Here is a 19,082-nt window from a genome sequence, read left to right as displayed (position 1 = left end):
CAAATAAAGGTCTGAACTCTGTGATGAAATCTGAACCAACAGGTCTGAGAAACGAGGAAACTGAACCTCCTCCTCAGAAGTGTCTGAGACCGTCCTCTGTTCCAACACCTGAGCTGATCTGGAGTCTGTTCTGTCGTCTCTGTCACGTCTCCTCTCATTTCACACCTGTGTGATGTCACAGCACAGCTTGCCCCTCCTCCTTCCGTCGGCTTCACCTGTTTGTTTGTGTAAAGCTGTGAAACCTGAGCTCTGATGCTGCAGTGAATAAAAACTTTCCCTGCAGCTGGAAGAGAAACTAAAGTTTCCTCTGAGCGTCAGTAGATTATCAGGAGGAGGACAGTGAGCAGTGGCTGTGAACTGAAGTCCTGAAGGAGGTTTTGAAGCCTTAGTCAGTTCAGTAAGAAGCTGATTGAAGGGGACTTTGTTGGAGTTTTTTCCAGGAAGATGAAGATGTTGGTGGTGTTTGTGATCCTCCTGCACGGTAAGAAAACCTTGGTCCCTCTGATCTGACTGATCCAACACTGCAGCAGCTCTTTAGTCTTTCTGCTTTAACCTTCATTTCATCCTCTGGAACTGATCCATGACGATGTTTTCTACCAACAAACATGTTAAAGGCAGCATGTGTTTGTTGTATGAAGTCATCCTGGATGTAGAAGACTGTTCAGTCAGACTGTCCTCAGGTCTGTTCTTCAGCATTAAATCCCTGCAGCTTGAAAAACACTCTCTCTGTCTCATGTGTAGAAACTGTCTCCACATGTCCATCAGTCCTGTCTCTGCACTGAGTGTTAGTCCCTCCTACTGAGGACGTGATGGACAGATGGAAGGAAAAGAGGAGAGGAGAGAGGAGTTCAGACAGTTAACAGTCACTTTAACAGGATGTAGAGTCAGAAAACCAGTGAAAAGTGAACAGTGAGAGGAAGAAGAGTCAGTGGTGTTAAACTGTGCTGATGTGGATTCAGAGCAGCCTGATCAGCTGCAGCGTCCAAACAGGACCAGACTGAATTCTGGGTCAGCTGAGGATGGAGGAGTAATGAGACATGAAGTGAGGCTGCTGAGATGGACCCTCTCTGTCTGTGTGTCCTCACAGTGTCCCAGCATGCCTCAGCTGTGGAGGTGGTGGAGGGGGACCACTTTGTCCTGCTGCCCTGTGAGTTTCCCACCTTTGACGTGGACGAGCCCACAGTGGAGTGGAGCCGCTCCGACCTCAGTCCTTCAACCGTCCACCAGCGTCAGCTGGAAGGTGATGAACTGACAGAGCAGAACCAGCGTTACAGCGGCCGAACGTCCATGAAGACTGACGCTCTGGACACTGGAGACCTCAGCCTCAACCTGACAAACCTCCAGCTCTCTGACAGCGCCACCTACACCTGCACTGTCAGATCAATTAGACATGGACAAGAGAGACTGGCAGATGTACATCTACAAGTCAAAGGTCAGCAACAAACTGTGGTACCTATTGTAGATACACATCAGAGGTCAGAGGTCAGAGGTCATGTTGTTCTTTATGTTTTTCCACAGAACGATTTCCATCCTGGGCCATAGTTCTCCTGGGTCTCCTGGTTGTTGCTCTTATTGTTGCTGTGGGTCTTCTGGTACATTTTCGACACTATTTCATGTCAGGTATGTCTCTACTCCTACATTACCCATGATGCTGATGGTGAAGATGTTTCCTCTTGTGGCTCGTTGACTGTGGAGGCAGACTCTTGTTCCAGAAGCTAAAAGAGTTGAGAGTTAAAAACAGCTGATACAGAGAGCTGAAGAGAAACTTGAGGTTTTGTTCCAGACGTCAGAAAAGAGTTGTGCTCGGTCGTCTGGTCGAGTAACATCAGTAACAAACATCAGGAACAAACAGATAATGAATCAACAGCTAATACATAGCATCTGATGAGTCCCACTGGAGGACTGTATACAAGTCGTTATCTCTGGTTTGTCACTAAGAAAGTTATTGATGTGATGTGGTTCATTTTCTTCTCAGTCTACAAAGTGGAGGTGGATTCAGGGGTGGAGTCTGTCCAGCTGCCCTGCAAAACCTTAGTTCACCTGCCTAAAGACCTCAGACTGGAATGGACGGACAGAGACAACAGGAAGGTCCATGTGTATCAGAACGGCTCTGAACAGCCTAAAGAACAGAACCAGGTTTATGAAGACCGAACAGAGATGAAGAAAGACCTGCTGAGACCTGGAGACCTCAGTCTGACCCTGAAATACCCCACAGACAGAGACAGAGGAAGCTACATCTGCACCATCTACAGCAGGGAGGGAAACATCCTGATGAAGAAACAAGTGGAGCTACAGGTCAAAGGTCAGTGCTGTAGATACAGGTCAGAGTGATGACAAACTGCTGCTGCTGTCTGTACAGCTGATGATGTGCTTTGTTGTCCTCTCAGTCCAACAGGTGGAGGTGGATTCAGGGGTGGAGTCTGTCCAGCTGCCCTGCAAAACCTTAGTTCACCTGCCTAAAGACCTCAGACTGGAATGGATGGACAGAGACAACAGGAAGGTCCATGTGTATCAGAACGGCTCTGACCGACCTGAAGAACAGAACCAGGTTTACAGAGACCGAACAGAGATGAATGAAGACCTGCTGAGACCTGGAGACCTCAGTCTGACCCTGAAACACCCCACAGACAAGGACACAGGAAGCTACACCTGCACTGTCAGCAGGGAGGGAAACATCCTGATGAAGAAACAAGTGGAGCTACAGGTCAAAGGTCAGTGCTGTAGATACAGGTCAAAGGTCAGTGCTGTAGATTGAAGTTTTGGGTAATGGTATTGATATTGATCATCTAATAGTCTTCCCACAGAATCATCTTGTATAAGACCATTATTTAATTACTTTAAAATCTTATGACTGTCTCAATATAACAGAGGACTCAACACTCAACATCCTTGCCCTCTGAAAAATAAAATGATAATACAAAAGATGTTGCTCCATGGTTTAACTTCCAAACCCACACATTAAATCAAATGACATGAAAACTTTATTTGGTGTTTTTTATGGTGTTCCACCAAACTGGAAGAATCACGCTCAGCCTGGCAGGGTAGTCCTAAAATATACAAGACACTTAAAACATGTAAAAAAGGTAATCAGTCCCTCAGGGTTCTGATCTTGGACCAATTCTATTAACCTAGTATATGCTTCCTTTAGGCAATGATATCAGGAAACACTCCGGAAACATCCATTTTTATGCAGGTGATACTCAACTATACTTGTCATTGAAGCCTGTGGAAACCAATCACTTTGCTGAAATTAAAGTCTTAAGAACATTAAGACCTGGATGACCTGCAACTTTATGCTATTAACCACAGACAAAACTGAAGCTTTTGTACTTGGTACCAAACACCTCAGAAACACATTTTATTATGATAAAGTTACACTAGATGACTTGACCATGGCCTCCAGGGCCATGGTAAGAAACCTTGGAGTTATCTTTGATTAGGATATGTCCTCTACACATTTAACAAACTTCAGGGACTACCTCCTTCCACCTGTGTAATTTCACCAAAATCAGGCACTTCCTGTCTCAAAAGGGTGCAGAAAAACTAGTCCATGCATTTGTTACTTCCAGGCTGGACCTCTGTAATTCACTATTATCAGGCTGCCCCAACAAGTCTCAAGTCTCAACAAGACTCTAAAGACTCTGCAGTTGATCCAAAATGCTGTAGCATGAGGCCTTTAATGGTCAGACACCATCGTACTGTGTCTGTACAGCTGATGATGTGCTTTGTTGTCCTCTCAGTCCAACAGGTGGAGGTGGATTCAGAGGTGGAGTCTGTCCAGCTGCCCTTCAGAACCACAGGTGACCTGCCTGAAGACGTCAGAGTGGTGTGGACGGACAGTTCCATCTTTAACAGGAGGGTCCATGTGCATCAGAATGGCTCTAACCAACCTAAAGAACAGAACTGGTTTTACAGAGACCGAACAGAGATGAAGAAAGAACTGCTGAGACCTGGAGACCTCAGTCTGACCCTGAAATACCCCACAGACAAGGACACAGGAAGCTACACCTGCACCATCTACAGCAGGGAGGGAAACATCCTGATGAAGAAACAAGTGGAGCTACAGGTCAAAGGTCAGTGCTGTAGATTGATTCCTGAGTGCTGCTGCTGCTGCCTGTACAGCTGATGATGTGCTTTGTTGTCCTCTCAGTCCTAAAGGTGGAGGTGGATTCAGGGGTGGAGTCTGTCCAGCTGCCCTTCAAAACCACAGATCACCTGCCTGAAGACGTCAGAGTGGAGTGGATGGACAGCGACAACAGGATAGTCCATGTGTATCAGAACAGCTCTGACCGACCTGAAGAACAGAACCAGGTTTACAGAGACCGAACAGAGATGAAGAAAGACCTGCTGAGACCTGGAGACCTCAGTCTGACCCTGAAATACCCCACAGATGGAGACAGAGGAAAATACACCTGTAGAGTCTACAGCACAGAGGGAAACTTTATGAGAGGGAAAACAGTGCTGCTCAAAGTCAAAGGTCAAAATCATTTATTTGTCTTTGGTTGTTTGTCTCTGGTTGTTTGTCTCTAGTTGTTTGTCTCTAGTTGTTTGTCTCTGGTTGTTTGTCTCTGTCTCACTGTCTTCTGTCTCCTCTACAGAGAGAACTCAGGTCAAAGATGAAACAGTCGACATCAGGAACAGAAGCAGCTCCACTGATCCAACTCCTCTGATGGCTGATCAATCAGTTTGATCGGTCTGTTGATCAGTCTTTGATTATTGATCCGATCTGACTTTGGATCAGAGAGAAAATGGAAGTGAAGGAGCTGATGGACGATGGATGAAGACAGGAGGACACTTTGTCAACTTCTTACTTTAGATCAGACTGGGTCTTGGAGGTTCAGGATCAGCATCTGTCCAGAAGCTGACTCTCTTAGTAAGTCAGACATGAAATCCACCTTGGCCTTCCTCTACTAAACAGACATTTTCCCAACAGAAACCTGAGCAGTCATTGTTCAGAGCAGCTCTCTCTGTTCTAGTACTGGATTATTATCACTGATGGATCAACATGTCAGGTGGACTCAGTCAGTGGAAGTGTTGCAGCTCATTTGAACTGATTTCTCAGCTTGGTTTCTGACATCAGATGTAGTTTGAGGACACACTGAGCATGGCTGGAAACGTTGGATCTCCTCTAGAGTTTCAAACTGTGGTTAAAGAGGTTCAGATCAGCAGGATGAAGAGAAAAGTTCCAGATGAAACTGATTGTCAGGAAACATGGAAGCTTCAGTCATCAGGAGCTTTAGTATCTATGTGCTGTGTTTTCTCAGAAATAAAGATTCTCTCAGCTCAAACACCTTTAGCTGCAAAATGTCATGAAGATGTTGTTTCCTGTGAACAAATAAAGGTTGAGATTCAAACTGTGAGCAGTCAGAGCTTCACTGAGGAAATCTTAAAGTGAGTGGGGTTCAGATTTCAGAGTCCAGACTGAACTGTACAAAGAGTTTTCTCTGATTGGAGGCTCCATACAACTGAGTAACAACATGTCAGCAGAATAAACTACACATCCTGTCACCTCTGAACCAGGTCTCCAGTCCTGTTGTTGCATGCTGAGTCCTGTGGGAGGCGCTGCAGCTTCTCTTCCTGTCTGCTGCCAAAGATACTGTATGTTGTTCTGAACATTTTCAGGCCAAACACAAGTTTAGTCCTCTGACAGACATTAAAATTAAATCTGAATAATATATAAAAGCATGGAAACGTTACACATGATAAACCTGCTGCAGCCACACTCTCAGAGAGAAAACAGTATTTATTTCTGTTTTATTGAGAATCACAGAGGATAAACAACAGGAGCCACCTTGTTACCAGGAGAGAGAAAAGGATAAAAACACGACCTGATCCAAACTGTTTTCACAGCTTCACATGTAAAAACCACAGGAGATAACTGATCTGAGGTCTCTGGAATAAAAACACACCACGTCATGATGTCAGAGAGGCCTTCAGCCAATCAGGACAAAGTTCTGTCATCACAGAGCAACTGCTGAAAGCTTATCACTAAACTGCAGGCGCAAGGTTTTAATGTCACGTGACACAAGTCAATGCTGTACTCTCTCCTTGTGTATACTGGTTTGAACAGTTCTGCTGCCCTGGGCCAAACTGCAGGACTACTTTTATGTCCCAGTGATGTTTTATATCCCAAACTATTGTTTATGAAAAGCTGTGAAACCTGAGCTCTGATGCTGCAGTGAATAAAAAGCTTCCCTGCAGCTGGAAGAGAAACTAAAGTTTCCTCTGAGCGTCAGTAGATTATCAGGAGGAGGACAGTGAGCAGTGGCTGTGAACTGAAGTCCTGAAGGAGGTTTTGAAGCCTTAGTCAGTTCAGTAAGAAGCTGATTGAAGGGGACTTTGTTGGGAGTTTTTTCCAGGAAGATGAAGATGTTGGTGGTGTTTGTGATCCTCCTGCACGGTAAGAAAACCTTCGTCCCTCTGATCTGACTGATCCAACACTGCAGCTCTTTAGTCTCTGTTCAACTGAACCATGAGCAGATTTTCATGTAAAACATAATTATTATTCAGATGCAAAGTGAGAACAAGGAGGACCAATATATCTCAGCATCTCCTCCCAAACACAGACTAGAAGAAAACTGAAGATGAGACAGACTGATGTGGATGAAAAAAGTGTCTCAGACAAACAATCAATAAAGTTTTTTCAAGACTAAACTAAACTACTTTTATAAAGTTAAATAAATAAAAGGCCCTCGCCTTCTAACTCTAATTTCTTTTGAACTATGTGAAGTGCACATTAAATGTCATTGTTACTGACTTGCAGAAAAACTGACTTTAGTCTCACTACACCATATTGACAAAAGTATCCACTCACCCATCCAAATCATTGAATTCATGTGTTCCAATCACTTCCATGGCCACAGGTGTATAAAATCAAGCACCTAGGCACGAAGACTGTTTCGACAAACATTTGTGAACGAATGGGTCGCTCTCAGGAGATCAGTGAATTCCAGTGTGGTACTGTGATAGGATGCCACCTGTGCAACAACATAGAAGTGATTGGGAACAACAGCAACTCAGCCACAAAGTCACATAAAATCACAGAGCAGGGTCAGCGGATGCTGAGGCGTATAGAGCACAGAGGTTGCCAACTTTCTGCAGAGTCAATAGTTCTAGACCTCCAAACTTCATGTGGCCTTCAGATTAGTTCAAGAACAGTGCGTAGAGAGCTTCATGGAATGGGTTTCCATGGCTGAGCAGCTGCATCCAAGCCTTACATCATCAAGTGCAATGCGAAGTGTCAGATCCAGTGGTGTAAAGCACACCACCACTGGACTCTAGAGCAGTGGAGACGTGTTCTCTGGAGTGACGAATCAAGCTTCTCTGTCTGGCAACCCAATGGACGAGTCTGGGTTTGGTGGTTGCCAAGAAAACGGTCTTTATCTGACTGCCAAGTGTAAAGTTTGGTGAGGGGGGATTATGGTGTGGGGTTGTTTTTCAGGGGTTAGGCTTGGCTCCTTAGTTCCAGTAAAAGGAACTCTTAATGCTTCAGCATACCAAGACATTTTGGACAATTTCATGCTCCCAACTTTGTGGGAACAGTTTGGGGATGGCCCCTTCCTGTTCCAACATGACTGCACACCCATGCACAGAACAAGGTCCATAAAGACATGGATGAACGAGTTTGGTACAGAAGAACTTGACTGACCTGCACAGAGTCCTGACCCAGTGCATTAAGAATGGGATGTCTTAGACAAAGACAAATGTTTAACCAGTTGAAAATTAAATGGTCAATTCTTTGACTTTTCACACTGATTTTAAAACTGGAGCTGATGTGACATGAGGCATTCAGCATTCAGTTAATTTGTGTGTCTGTTTCTTTGTCCTCACAGTTTCCCAGCATGCCCTGGCTGTGGTGGTGGAGGTGCATTCAGGGGAGGAGTCTGTTCTGCTGCCCTGTCAGTACTCTGGTTCTATACCTGAAGACCCTACAGTGATGTGGAGACGCTACGACATTGATCCAAAAATTGTCCATGTACGACAGGAACAAGATGATCTGAAAGGACAGAACCAGCTTTACAGTGGACGCACATCAATGAAGCCTGATGCTTTAGACACTGGAGACTTCAGCCTCTCTCTGAGAAAACCCCAACTCTCTGACAGCGGAGACTACACCTGCACCATCAGTAATATCAGAGCAGAGCGGAGAGTAACAGACGTACAGCTGCAGGTCAAAGGTCAGTGCTGTGAATTGTCAAAGGAGACTGAAGTTGACTTTTGGATTCAATATATTTGCAAAGGAACCAACAACACACAGAACATTCCAGTGCTTAGACCATTATATGGTATAATGAATTATATGGTACAGTGAAGTGTCAGTGTGTTCTTGGGTATGTGAGCAGAAGTAGATCTAGAGAACTCTAACAGGTGTATGACCAATGATGTTAGGAAGACTCTAGTGTAGAGACAGTTATCATCTATAATCCACTGTTCTCCAAACATGATGGATAAACTGGGGACAAGAGATAAATTCTTTCTGTTTACACTGAGAAACAATCAACAGGAACTCTAACATCTGAGTTTATTTCATTATTTCCTCATTAAATATGTCATGAGTGTATCAAACCATGAGTTGACTGAATTGTTACATGCCTAGTCTGGACTGTTGCCATATGTCAATTATTAAACAACTGCGAGACTGGAAGGAACATTAGTGGTAAGACAAGGTCAGAGATCAGAGGCCATTAAATCCAGGTCATTCATTATGTTACCATCAGTATTACTGCTGTTGTTTGTGTACTTGACATTGTGGTTTGTTGACTTCTAAGACTCCCAGGTGGAGGTGGAGGTGGAGGAGGGGGTGGAGTCTGTCCGGCTGCCCTGCAGGACAACAGCTGATCTGCCAGCGGACACCACAGTGGAGTGGAGCCGCTCAGAGCCAGAACTGATGATGGTCTTCTTGTATCAGAACGGCAGTTACGACCTCGAAAGACAGAATGAGTTTTACTGTGGACGCACAGAGATGAATGGAGACCTGCTGAGAACTGGAGACCTCAGTCTGACCCTGAAGTACCCAACAGACAGAGACACAGGAACCTACATCTGCACCATCTACACAGCTGGAAACACCCTGAGAGAGAAAGTAGTTCTGCATGTGAGACAGGACAAAGGTCAGTACTGAAGCTAAAGGTCAGAGGTCAGTGGTGTAGATAAAGGTCAGAGGTCAGTGGTGTAGATAAAGGTCAGAGGTCATGTTGTTCTTCGTTTCTATTGTCCACAGAACGATTTCCATCCTGGGCCACAGCTCTCCTGGTTCTCCTGGTTGTTGCTCTTACTGTTGCTGTGGGTCTTTTGGTTCGACATTACTTCATGCCAGGTATGTCTCTACTCCTACATTACCCATGATGCTGATGGTGAAGATGTTTCCTCTTGTGGCTCGTTGACTGTGGAGGCAGACTCTTGTTCCAGAAGCTAAAAGAGTTGAGAGTTAAAAACAGCTGATACAGAGAGCTGAAGAGAAACTTGAGGTTTTGTTCCAGACGTCAGAAAAGCTCATTCAGACTCATTGATGAGGAAGAATCAGCTCTACAACATGACTTTACTCAGCAGTTTGTCGTGTGCTTCACTGCATTTATCTGGACTCAGATGGAACATTGTGAACCATGTTCTTCTTCTGTGGTGGTAAACAGCAGCCAACATGACACCATGTGCTGACACTAAATGTTGCAGCCTGACAGTCATGTGCAGCAGCTTCAGTAAAGCTTCCTCTTGACTTGTGCTCGGTCGTCTGGTCGACTTCTGCTGAGAAACATTAGAACAAACTTCAGATTGTTGAGAACAGAAACATTAGATCTTCATTGACTCTGTGCTGATGTGTGTGAGACATGGCTGAGTAAAGAACAGACGTCAGGTGAGCTCAGGTCACCTGGTTGTTCCAGGTCCTCAAACAAACTGTTGGAGCTTCTTGTGTCTGAATACTGAGTGTTCTCCACCAACATGAGACACAGAAGGATGAGACAGTGAGGTCCTGTTAGCATCAGTGCTGCTGCTGCTGTCTGTACAGCTGATGATGTGCTTTGTTGTCCTCTCAGTCTACAAGGTGGACGTGGATTCAGGGGCGGAGTCTGTCCATCTGCCCTTCAAAACCAAAGGTGACCTGCCTGAAGACGTTAGAGTGGTGTGGACAGACAGTTACAGTAAAGTCCATGTGTATGAGAACGGCTCTGACCGACCTGAAGAACAGGACCCATATTACAAAGGCCGAACAGAGATGAATGAAGACCTGCTGAGAACTGGAGACCTCAGTCTGACCCTGAAAAAACCCACAGATGGAGACACAGACACCTACACCTGCACCGTCTACAACAGGGAGGGAAACACCCTGATGAAGAAACAAGTGGAGCTAAAGGTCAAAGGTCAGTGCTGTTGAGTGAGGTTGAACATGTTTGAAACAGCAGTTTTAGATCCATACATGTAAATGTCACAAAGAAAAGAAACATACAGACTTTAGTGTGAAACAGCAGAAAAAATTCACATTATCAAGACTCATAACTCTGATCATCTCCAACAGCTTGAAGACCTGGTTTTAGTTTCTAGATTTCTGTCCCCTGTTACCTTCTGCTCTGATCTGGTTCTGTCCTTCAGCTTTCTCTACAACTTTGTCCTCCTTCAATAAAGTGAGGACAAACTGCTGCTGCTGTCTGTACAGCTGATGATGTGCTTTGTTGTCCTCTCAGACTGTCACGTGGAGGTGGATTCAGGGGTGGAGTCTGTCCAGCTGCCCTTCAGAACCACAGGTGACCTGCCTCAAGACGTCAGAGTGGAGTGGAGGACCAGATACACTAACAGGAAGGTCCATGTGTATCAGAACGGCTCTGACCGACCTGAGGAACAGGAAGATGATTACAGAGACCGAACAGAGATGAATGAAGACCTGCTGAGAACTGGAGACCTCAGTCTGACCCTGAAACACCCCACAGACAGAGACATAGGAAGATACAGCTGTGAAGTCTACAACAAGGAGATCAGGAGAAGGAAAACAGTGGTGATTAAAATCCAAGGTCAGAATTATCTGTTTGTCTCTGGTTGTTTGTCTCTGGTTGTTTGTCTCTGGTTGTTTGTCTCTGTCTCACTGTCTTCTGTCTCCTCTACAGAGAGAACTCAGGTCAAAGATGAAACAGTCGACATCAGGAACAGAAGCAGCTCCACTGATCCAACTCCTCTGATGGCTGATCAATCAGTTTGATCGGTCTGTTGATCAGTCTTTGATTATTGATCCGATCTGACTTTGGATCAGAGAGAAAATGGAAGTGAAGGAGCTGATGGACGATGGATGAAGACAGGAGGACACTTTGTCAACTTCTTACTTTAGATCAGACTGGGTCTTGGAGGTTCAGGATCAGCATCTGTCCAGAAGCTGACTCTCTTAGTAAGTCAGACATGAAATCCACCTTGGCCTTCCTCTACTAAACAGACATTTTCCCAACAGAAACCTGAGCAGTCATTGTTCAGAGCAGCTCTCTCTGTTCTAGTACTGGATTATTATCACTGATGGATCAACATGTCAGGTGGACTCAGTCAGTGGAAGTGTTGCAGCTCATTTGAACTGATTTCTCAGCTTGGTTTCTGACATCAGATGTAGTTTGAGGACACACTGAGCATGGCTGGAAACGTTGGATCTCCTCTAGAGTTTCAAACTGTGGTTAAAGAGGTTCAGATCAGCAGGATGAAGAGAAAAGTTCCAGATGAAACTGATTGTCAGGAAACATGGAAGCTTCAGTCATCAGGAGCTTTAGTATCTATGTGCTGTGTTTTCTCAGAAATAAAGATTCTCTCAGCTCAAACACCTTTAGCTGCAAAATGTCATGAAGATGTTGTTTCCTGTGAACAAATAAAGGTTGAGATTCAAACTGTGAGCAGTCAGAGCTTCACTGAGGAAATCTTAAAGTGAGTGGGGTTCAGATTTCAGAGTCCAGACTGAACTGTACAAAGAGTTTTCTCTGATTGGAGGCTCCATACAACTGAGTAACAACATGTCAGCAGAATAAACTACACATCCTGTCACCTCTGAACCAGGTCTCCAGTCCTGTTGTTGCATGCTGAGTCCTGTGGGAGGCGCTGCAGCTTCTCTTCCTGTCTGCTGCCAAAGATACTGTATGTTGTTCTGAACATTTTCAGGCCAAACACAAGTTTAGTCCTCTGACAGACATTAAAATTAAATCTGAATAATATATAAAAGCATGGAAACGTTACACATGATAAACCTGCTGCAGCCACACTCTCAGAGAGAAAACAGTATTTATTTCTGTTTTATTGAGAATCACAGAGGATAAACAACAGGAGCCACCTTGTTACCAGGAGAGAGAAAAGGATAAAAACACGACCTGATCCAAACTGTTTTCACAGCTTCACATGTAAAAACCACAGGAGATAACTGATCTGAGGTCTCTGGAATAAAAACACACCACGTCATGATGTCAGAGAGGCCTTCAGCCAATCAGGACAAAGTTCTGTCATCACAGAGCAACTGCTGAAAGCTTATCACTAAACTGCAGGCGCAAGGTTTTAATGTCACGTGACACAAGTCAATGCTGTACTCTCTCCTTGTGTATACTGGTTTGAACAGTTCTGCTGCCCTGGGCCAAACTGCAGGACTACTTTTATGTCCCAGTGATGTTTTATATCCCAAACTATTGTTTATGAAAAGCTGTGAAACCTGAGCTCTGATGCTGCAGTGAATAAAAAGCTTCCCTGCAGCTGGAAGAGAAACTAAAGTTTCCTCTGAGCGTCAGTAGATTATCAGGAGGAGGACAGTGAGCAGTGGCTGTGAACTGAAGTCCTGAAGGAGGTTTTGAAGCCTTAGTCAGTTCAGTAAGAAGCTGATTGAAGGGGACTTTGTTGGAGTTTTTTCCAGGAAGATGAAGATGTTGGTGGTGTTTGTGATCCTCCTGCACGGTAAGAAAACCTTGGTCCCTCTGATCTGACTGATCCAACACTGCAGCAGCTCTTTAGTCTTTCTGCTTTAACCTTCATTTCATCCTCTGGAACTGATCCATGACGATGTTTTCTAGAAATAAACGGTTGTTTCTGAAGCTCACAGGGACAGATACGCTAGTTATTCATCAAATATCTGTCTCACTGTGGAAAACCTGCACAGCTGTTCAGTGTTTTTCATTTAAAAAGTTGGAGTGTTTCCCTCGATATGTCAGTTTGTTCTGTAAACCTGTTCACACTGTTTACTGAGCCAAAGATATTGTATGTTGTTCTGAACATAGAGATTTAAATCTGAGACATTAAAATTAAATGTGAATAATATCTAAAAGTATGGAAACGTTACCCATGATAAACCTGCTGCAGCCACACTCTCAGAGAGAAAACAGTATTTATTTCTGTTTTATTGAGAATCACAGAGGATAAACAACAGGAGCCACCTTGTTACCAGGAGAGAGAAAAGGATAAAAACATGACCTGATCCAAACTGTTTTCACAGCTTCACATGTAAAAACCACAGGAGATAACTGATCTGAGGTCTCTGGAATAAAAACACACCACGTCATGATGTCAGAGAAGCCTTCAGCCAATCAGGACAAAGTTCTGTCATCACAGAGCAACTGCTGAAAACTTATCACTAAACTGCAGGCACAAGGTTTTAATGTCACGTGACACAAGTCAATGCTGTAAAGTAGGTAAACAGAGTGAGATTATAGAACAGTGTCAGGTGGGAGTAAAATAACATGAGAACCAGGCGTCTGATGTGCCATAGTGTTTATTATACAGTGAATAAAGTTAATTATACTTCACTGTTATAAAGCTATAAGGTTAATTCAGTTAGTTCTGTGGCTGTATCCATGTGAACAGTGGCTCTGACACCAGACTAAAACCTGATCGAGTTAAACCACAAATTATTTCCACGTCCTTTAAAACAGGGCCACGTAATATTTTCTTTTTTCTTAAAAGTCGCGAAATAAAGCAAACACTACTGCAAATGATCATTTCAATCAAGAGAAAGTTCATAATGTACAGGAGGAATATTCCTTTCTGGTGGAGGGCCTGTCAGGAGCCCCTGTCTGTGACTCTGGACAGGAACCGCTTTGATCCAGATCATGTTTAAGGATGTACAGACAGGAAGACATGAACACTCACACTGTCCAAGAGACCGGGCAGAACTCACAGACAGAAGAAGCTGGAAGCTAAAATACAAAGACGTGTAGAATCAGAAAACCAGTGAAAAGTGAACAGTGAGAGGAAGAAGAGTCAGTGGTGTTAAACTGTGCTGATGTGGATTCAGAGCAGCCTGATCAGCTGCAGCGTCCAAACAGGACCAGACTGAATTCTGGGTCAGCTGAGGATGGAGGAGTAATGAGACATGAAGTGAGGCTGCTGAGATGGACCCTCTCTGTCTGTGTGTCCTCACAGTGTCCCAGCATGCCTCAGCTGTGGAGGTGGTGGAGGGGGACCACTTTGTCCTGCTGCCCTGTGAGTTTCCCACCTTTGAACTGGACGAGCCCACAGTGGAGTGGAGCCGCTCCGACCTCAGTCCTTCAACCGTCCACCAGCGTCAGCTGGAAGGTGATGAACTGACAGAGCAGAACCAGCGTTACAGCGGCCGAACGTCCATGAAGACTGACGCTCTGGACACTGGAGACCTCAGCCTCAACCTGACAAACCTCCAGCTCTCTGACAGCGCCACCTACACCTGCACTGTCAGATCATTTAGAGGACGATGGAGAATTACAGACATACAGCTGCAGGTCAAAGGTCAGCAACAATATACTTATATGTACTTTAGATACAGGTCAGAGGTCAGAGGTCATTTTATTCTTTATGTTTTTCCACAGAACGATTTCCATCCTGGGCCAAAGTCCTCCTGGGTCTCCTGGTTGTTGCTCTTATTGTTGCTGTGGGTCTTCTGGTACATTTTCGACACTATTTCATGTCAGGTATGTTTCTACTCTTCTTCTGTGGTGGTAAACAGCAGCCAACATGACACCATGTGCTGACACTAAATGTTGCAGCCTGACAGTCATGTGCAGCAGCTTCAGTAAAGGTTCCTCTTGACTTGTGCTCGGTCGTCTGGTCGACTTCTGCTGAGAAACATTAGAACAAACTTCAGATTGTTGAGAACAGAAACATTAGATCTTCATTGATTCTGTGCTGATGTGTGTGAGACATGGCTGAGTAAAGAACAGACGTCAGGTGAGCTCAGGTCACCTGGTTGTTCCAGGTCCTCAAACAAACTGTTGGAGCTTCTTGTGTCTGAATACTGAGTGTTCTCCACCAACATGAGACACAGAAGGATGAGACAGTGAGGTCCTGTTAGCATCAGTGCTGCTGCTGCTGTCTGTACAGCTGATGATGTGCTTTGTTGTCCTCTCAGTCCTAAAGGTGGAGGTGGATTCAGGAGTGGAGTCTGTCCAGCTGCCCTGCAGAACCATAGTTCACCTGCCTGAAGACGTCAGAGTGGAGTGGACGGACAGTGCAAATGATAAAGTCCGTGTGTATGAGAACGGCTCTGACCGACCTGAAGAACAGCACCGTGTTTACAGAGGCCGAACAGAGATGAATGAAGACCTGCTGAGAACTGGAGACCTCAGTCTGACCCTGAAACACCCCACAGATGAAGACAGACACACCTACACCTGCACCGTCTACAACCGGAGGAGAAACATCCTGATGAGGAGACAAGTGAAGCTACAGGTCAAAGGTCAGTTAAATTTAAATTTCTTGAACAAAATACTTTTAACTCTCTAGCTTTTTCCAGATCATTCAGCCACATTTCCCAGTATTCATCAGCTGATGGAGTTAGCTGAGTTGTCATGGAGACGGCTCAGGTGTGATCCTGTGAGCTCAGTCATGTGATGACAGGTGGTTAACAACAGGAAGAGGCTGATTCCAGCTTGTAGCTCAGCTGACATGTGGAGCTGATGTGTTGACGACACTTTGAGCAAACTGCACTGCTCCAGTATGGACAGCTTCATCCAACACATCAACTACATCAACACACACATCAAGGTGACCAGTGAACAGGAAGAGGATGCTGAGCTGCCGCTCACACACACCTGAGTCATGTCCACACATGTCACTGATGTGTCTCCATCAAGACTCTGATCATCTCCAACAGCTTGAAGACCTGGTTTTAGTTTCTAGATTTCTGTCCCCTGTTACCTTCTGCTCTGATCTGGTTCTGTCCTTCAGCTTTCTCTACAACTTTGTCCTCCTTCAATAAAGTGAGGACAAACTGCTGCTGCTGTCTGTACAGCTGATGATGTGCTTTGTTGTCCTCTCAGACTGTAAGGTGGAGGTGGATTCAGGGGTGGAGTCTGTCCAGCTGCCCTTCAGAACCACAGGTGACCTGCCTCAAGACGTCAGAGTGGAGTGGTGGGAGAGAAGCAGTTACAGGAAGCTCTACCTGTATAAGAACGGCTCTGAATGGCCTCAGGAACTGCATCGTCTTTACAGAGACCGAACAGAGGTGAAGAAAGACCTGCTGAGAACTGGAGACCTCAGTCTGATCCTGAGAAAACCCACAGGTGAAGACAGAGGAAGATACACCTGCAGAGTCTACGACAAGGAAGGAAAATTAATGAGAGAGAAAACAGTGCAGCTCAAAGTCAAAGGTCAGAGTTGTTTGTTTGTCTCTGGTTGTTTGTCTCTGGTTGTTTGTCTCTAGTTGTTTGTCTCTGATTGTTTGTCTCTAGTTGTTTGTCTCTGATTGTTTGTCTCTGGTTGTTTGTCTCTGTCTCACTGTCTTCTGTCTCCTCTACAGAGAGAACTCAGGTCAAAGATGAAACAGTCGACATCAGGAACAGAAGCAGCTCCACTGATCCAACTCCTCTGATGGCTGATCAATCAGTTTGATCGGTCTTTGATCAGTCTTTGATTATTGATCTGATCTGATTGTGGATCAGACTGGGTCTTGGAGGTTCAGGACCAGCATGAGTCCAGGAGCTGACTGAGTACTGAGCTGCTGTCTTAGTGAATCAGACAGAACAGACACAGACTGTGGTCACACACTCAGTGAAAAAGGAAACTGTCTTAGTGTCCATGAAGGTGACGTCTGTGTTAGATCCTCTGAACTCTGACAGACTCTTTATGAAGTATTTTCCTAACAGAAACCTGAGCAGTCGTTGTGTGTGTGTGTGTGTGTGTGTGTGTGTGTGTGTGTGTGTGTGTGTGTGTGTGACTTCATATGGAAAATTTTTATTTTTTATATCATCAAAGTCCAGGGTGTCTTTAGTGATTAATGATATTATTAGGAGTTATTGTTGTATACATCTGGAGGTCAATAAATTCAGGCACTTTATAAATAATTTGAGCTCTTATGGTTTCTACTGGTTTTAACTGATGTTTCATCCTTTGATCCTGAAACTGGTGTTAAATTACTTTCTATGAACCCTGCAGAAATCCCACCCTGAGGTCCATGTAATAGTTTTATTTTACCACTAGATGGCGACAAAGAAGAATAAACGCGCTCATATAATATTGTCCCTTGTGGCTCACCGTATAAAGATGTTCACATTCCGACACTTTACATTTAATCGTGTGAAGTTTGTTTAACTCTCTAAGTTTCCTTATGATCCATCTGAATGTTAAACTCCTTCAGTGAATCGGTGTTTATTTACTCCGCGCTTCGTCTGCTACGGTTTGTCCCTCTGCGGCTGCCGTATCAGAGCAGGACATCAACGGTCAAACATGGTGCTGGAGAAGAAAGGCTCCGGTGAGTTCGGTTTGATTTGAACTGAATTCTTGATGAAAACGGGACTTTGTCGAGTTGTGGCTCTCGTGTGTGTAAACAGTGAAAGTTTAGAAGGTGGAAAGTCTCGTTAACAGATTCTCTGTTTGGGTTTTGTCCTTTTTTCCTGAACGTTAGCGGCGGCTCCGGGTCTAACTGACGAAACGTCCATTTGAAACGGTTCTCCGGTTTTCTGAACCCCACGCGCTCTCTTTAATGTCTCTGTTATTGGTGAATAATTGTTGTAGATAAACGGTGAATTCGGCACAGAGCTGCTGTGGTGTAATGTCACACTGTTCTCTAAAATCCTGACTGAAGGAGTCAGATCAGGCTGCAGCCCGCGGCTCCTTTGCGGTTTGTTTCAGCGGGATGACCTGAAGGTTTCTTGATGTCTTACTGGAATAAGTTGTGTCTTGTGGCTTCAGCAGTCCGCCGAATTCACCTTTAGTTTCTATCAAGTCCTAAACTCTGTCAGAACATGTTTAATTCGGGTTCAGTCAACGAACAAAGTGCAGAGAAATGTTAAACTGTGAGATTTGACAACGGAGTTTGGTTTGAATTCTCTCTCTCAGCTCGGGTGGAGGCCGGTCAGCGCAGAGTGTTGGATGAAGCCACCAGACAGAGGAGACTGAGCAGACAGCTGGAGGCTCTGGAGAAAGACAACTTCCAGGTCCCAGACCCAGCAGCAGTTCTTTCCTGATCTCCTGCTGGACTCCCAGCTTTCAGCCAGCATCCATTTCATCAGACTCACAGTGACTCAGCTGTGGACAGAGATGTTCCTTCTCTACATCCAGAGATTGTTCCTCACCACTGAGAAGAGTGTGAATGGTTAAAGTTAATGTTGAACGTTTCCTCTCTTCAGTCAGTAATTATCAGGTTTCTCTGAGGTTTGGTTTTATTATTTAGTTCATACAAAGAAGAAAAGAAATTCTGTGGTTTTACTGTGAAAATGAGCTGAAACATTTTTCTGTTTATTGATTTGTATTTTTCATGTTTGTTCATTTATGTGAAATGATTTGTTCTTTTCTTCAGTGATTGATTTTTATGTTTTCTTTTGTTTATCTGAAGGAAAAATGAATCAACACCAAACATTAAGAAATGATTTAAATGTAACTTTAATATACTGCACATTAACCCTCTGAATTTAAGGTTCAGTGAAAACATTCACTGTATTAAATGTTACATTTGTTTTAGAGGCAGACTGATACGTCAGCAGGTCATTTTCACCTGGATTACATCACCTGAATGATAATAGGCCACGCCCCCTCATTACATAAGCCTGACAGCAGTCATGTGACCATGTCTGGTTTTACTACAGTAAACCACTGCGGTCCAGTTGATCACAGCTGTATGGTTTCTCTTCAGTGTGAACTCTGACTTTTTTAAATCTATTTGACGTCCTCAAACCTTT

At 44.4% G+C, this 19,082-nt stretch overlaps 1 protein-coding gene across 12 annotated transcripts; it reads left to right on the top strand.

Annotated features, from left to right (window-relative positions):
- The first annotated feature begins 74 nt into the window (after window positions 1-74).
- On the top strand, window positions 75-19,082 carry LOC108891967 (junctional adhesion molecule-like). Of its 12 annotated transcripts, none has more exons than XM_051067876.1 (8): window positions 75-481; window positions 1,088-1,432; window positions 1,519-1,620; window positions 1,976-2,302; window positions 2,388-2,711; window positions 3,741-3,754; window positions 10,691-11,000; window positions 18,244-19,082. In XM_051067876.1, exons 1-8 carry the CDS (start codon window positions 445-447, stop codon window positions 18,369-18,371), a joined length of 1,587 nt encoding a protein of 528 aa, XP_050923833.1. In that variant the 5' UTR covers window positions 75-444; the 3' UTR covers window positions 18,372-19,082. The 12 variants fall into 12 exon arrangements, with proteins under 12 accessions (XP_050923833.1, XP_050923838.1, XP_050923841.1 ...); XM_051067881.1 differs by lacking the exons at window positions 3,741-3,754; window positions 10,691-11,000; window positions 18,244-19,082 and adding exons at window positions 3,767-4,073; window positions 16,227-16,556; window positions 16,706-17,249 and having other exon boundaries at window positions 150-481; window positions 2,388-2,413; XM_051067884.1 differs by lacking the exons at window positions 10,691-11,000; window positions 18,244-19,082 and adding exons at window positions 16,241-16,556; window positions 16,706-17,249 and having other exon boundaries at window positions 151-481.

This window comes from Lates calcarifer, unplaced genomic scaffold (genome assembly GCF_001640805.2).
Source record: "Lates calcarifer isolate ASB-BC8 unplaced genomic scaffold, TLL_Latcal_v3 _unitig_2068_quiver_942, whole genome shotgun sequence".
In the NCBI taxonomy this organism is placed as follows: domain Eukaryota; kingdom Metazoa; phylum Chordata; class Actinopteri; family Centropomidae; genus Lates; species Lates calcarifer.
The sequence above is the reverse complement of the archived record's forward strand: the minus strand, read 5'-3'. Positions and strand labels throughout refer to the sequence as shown.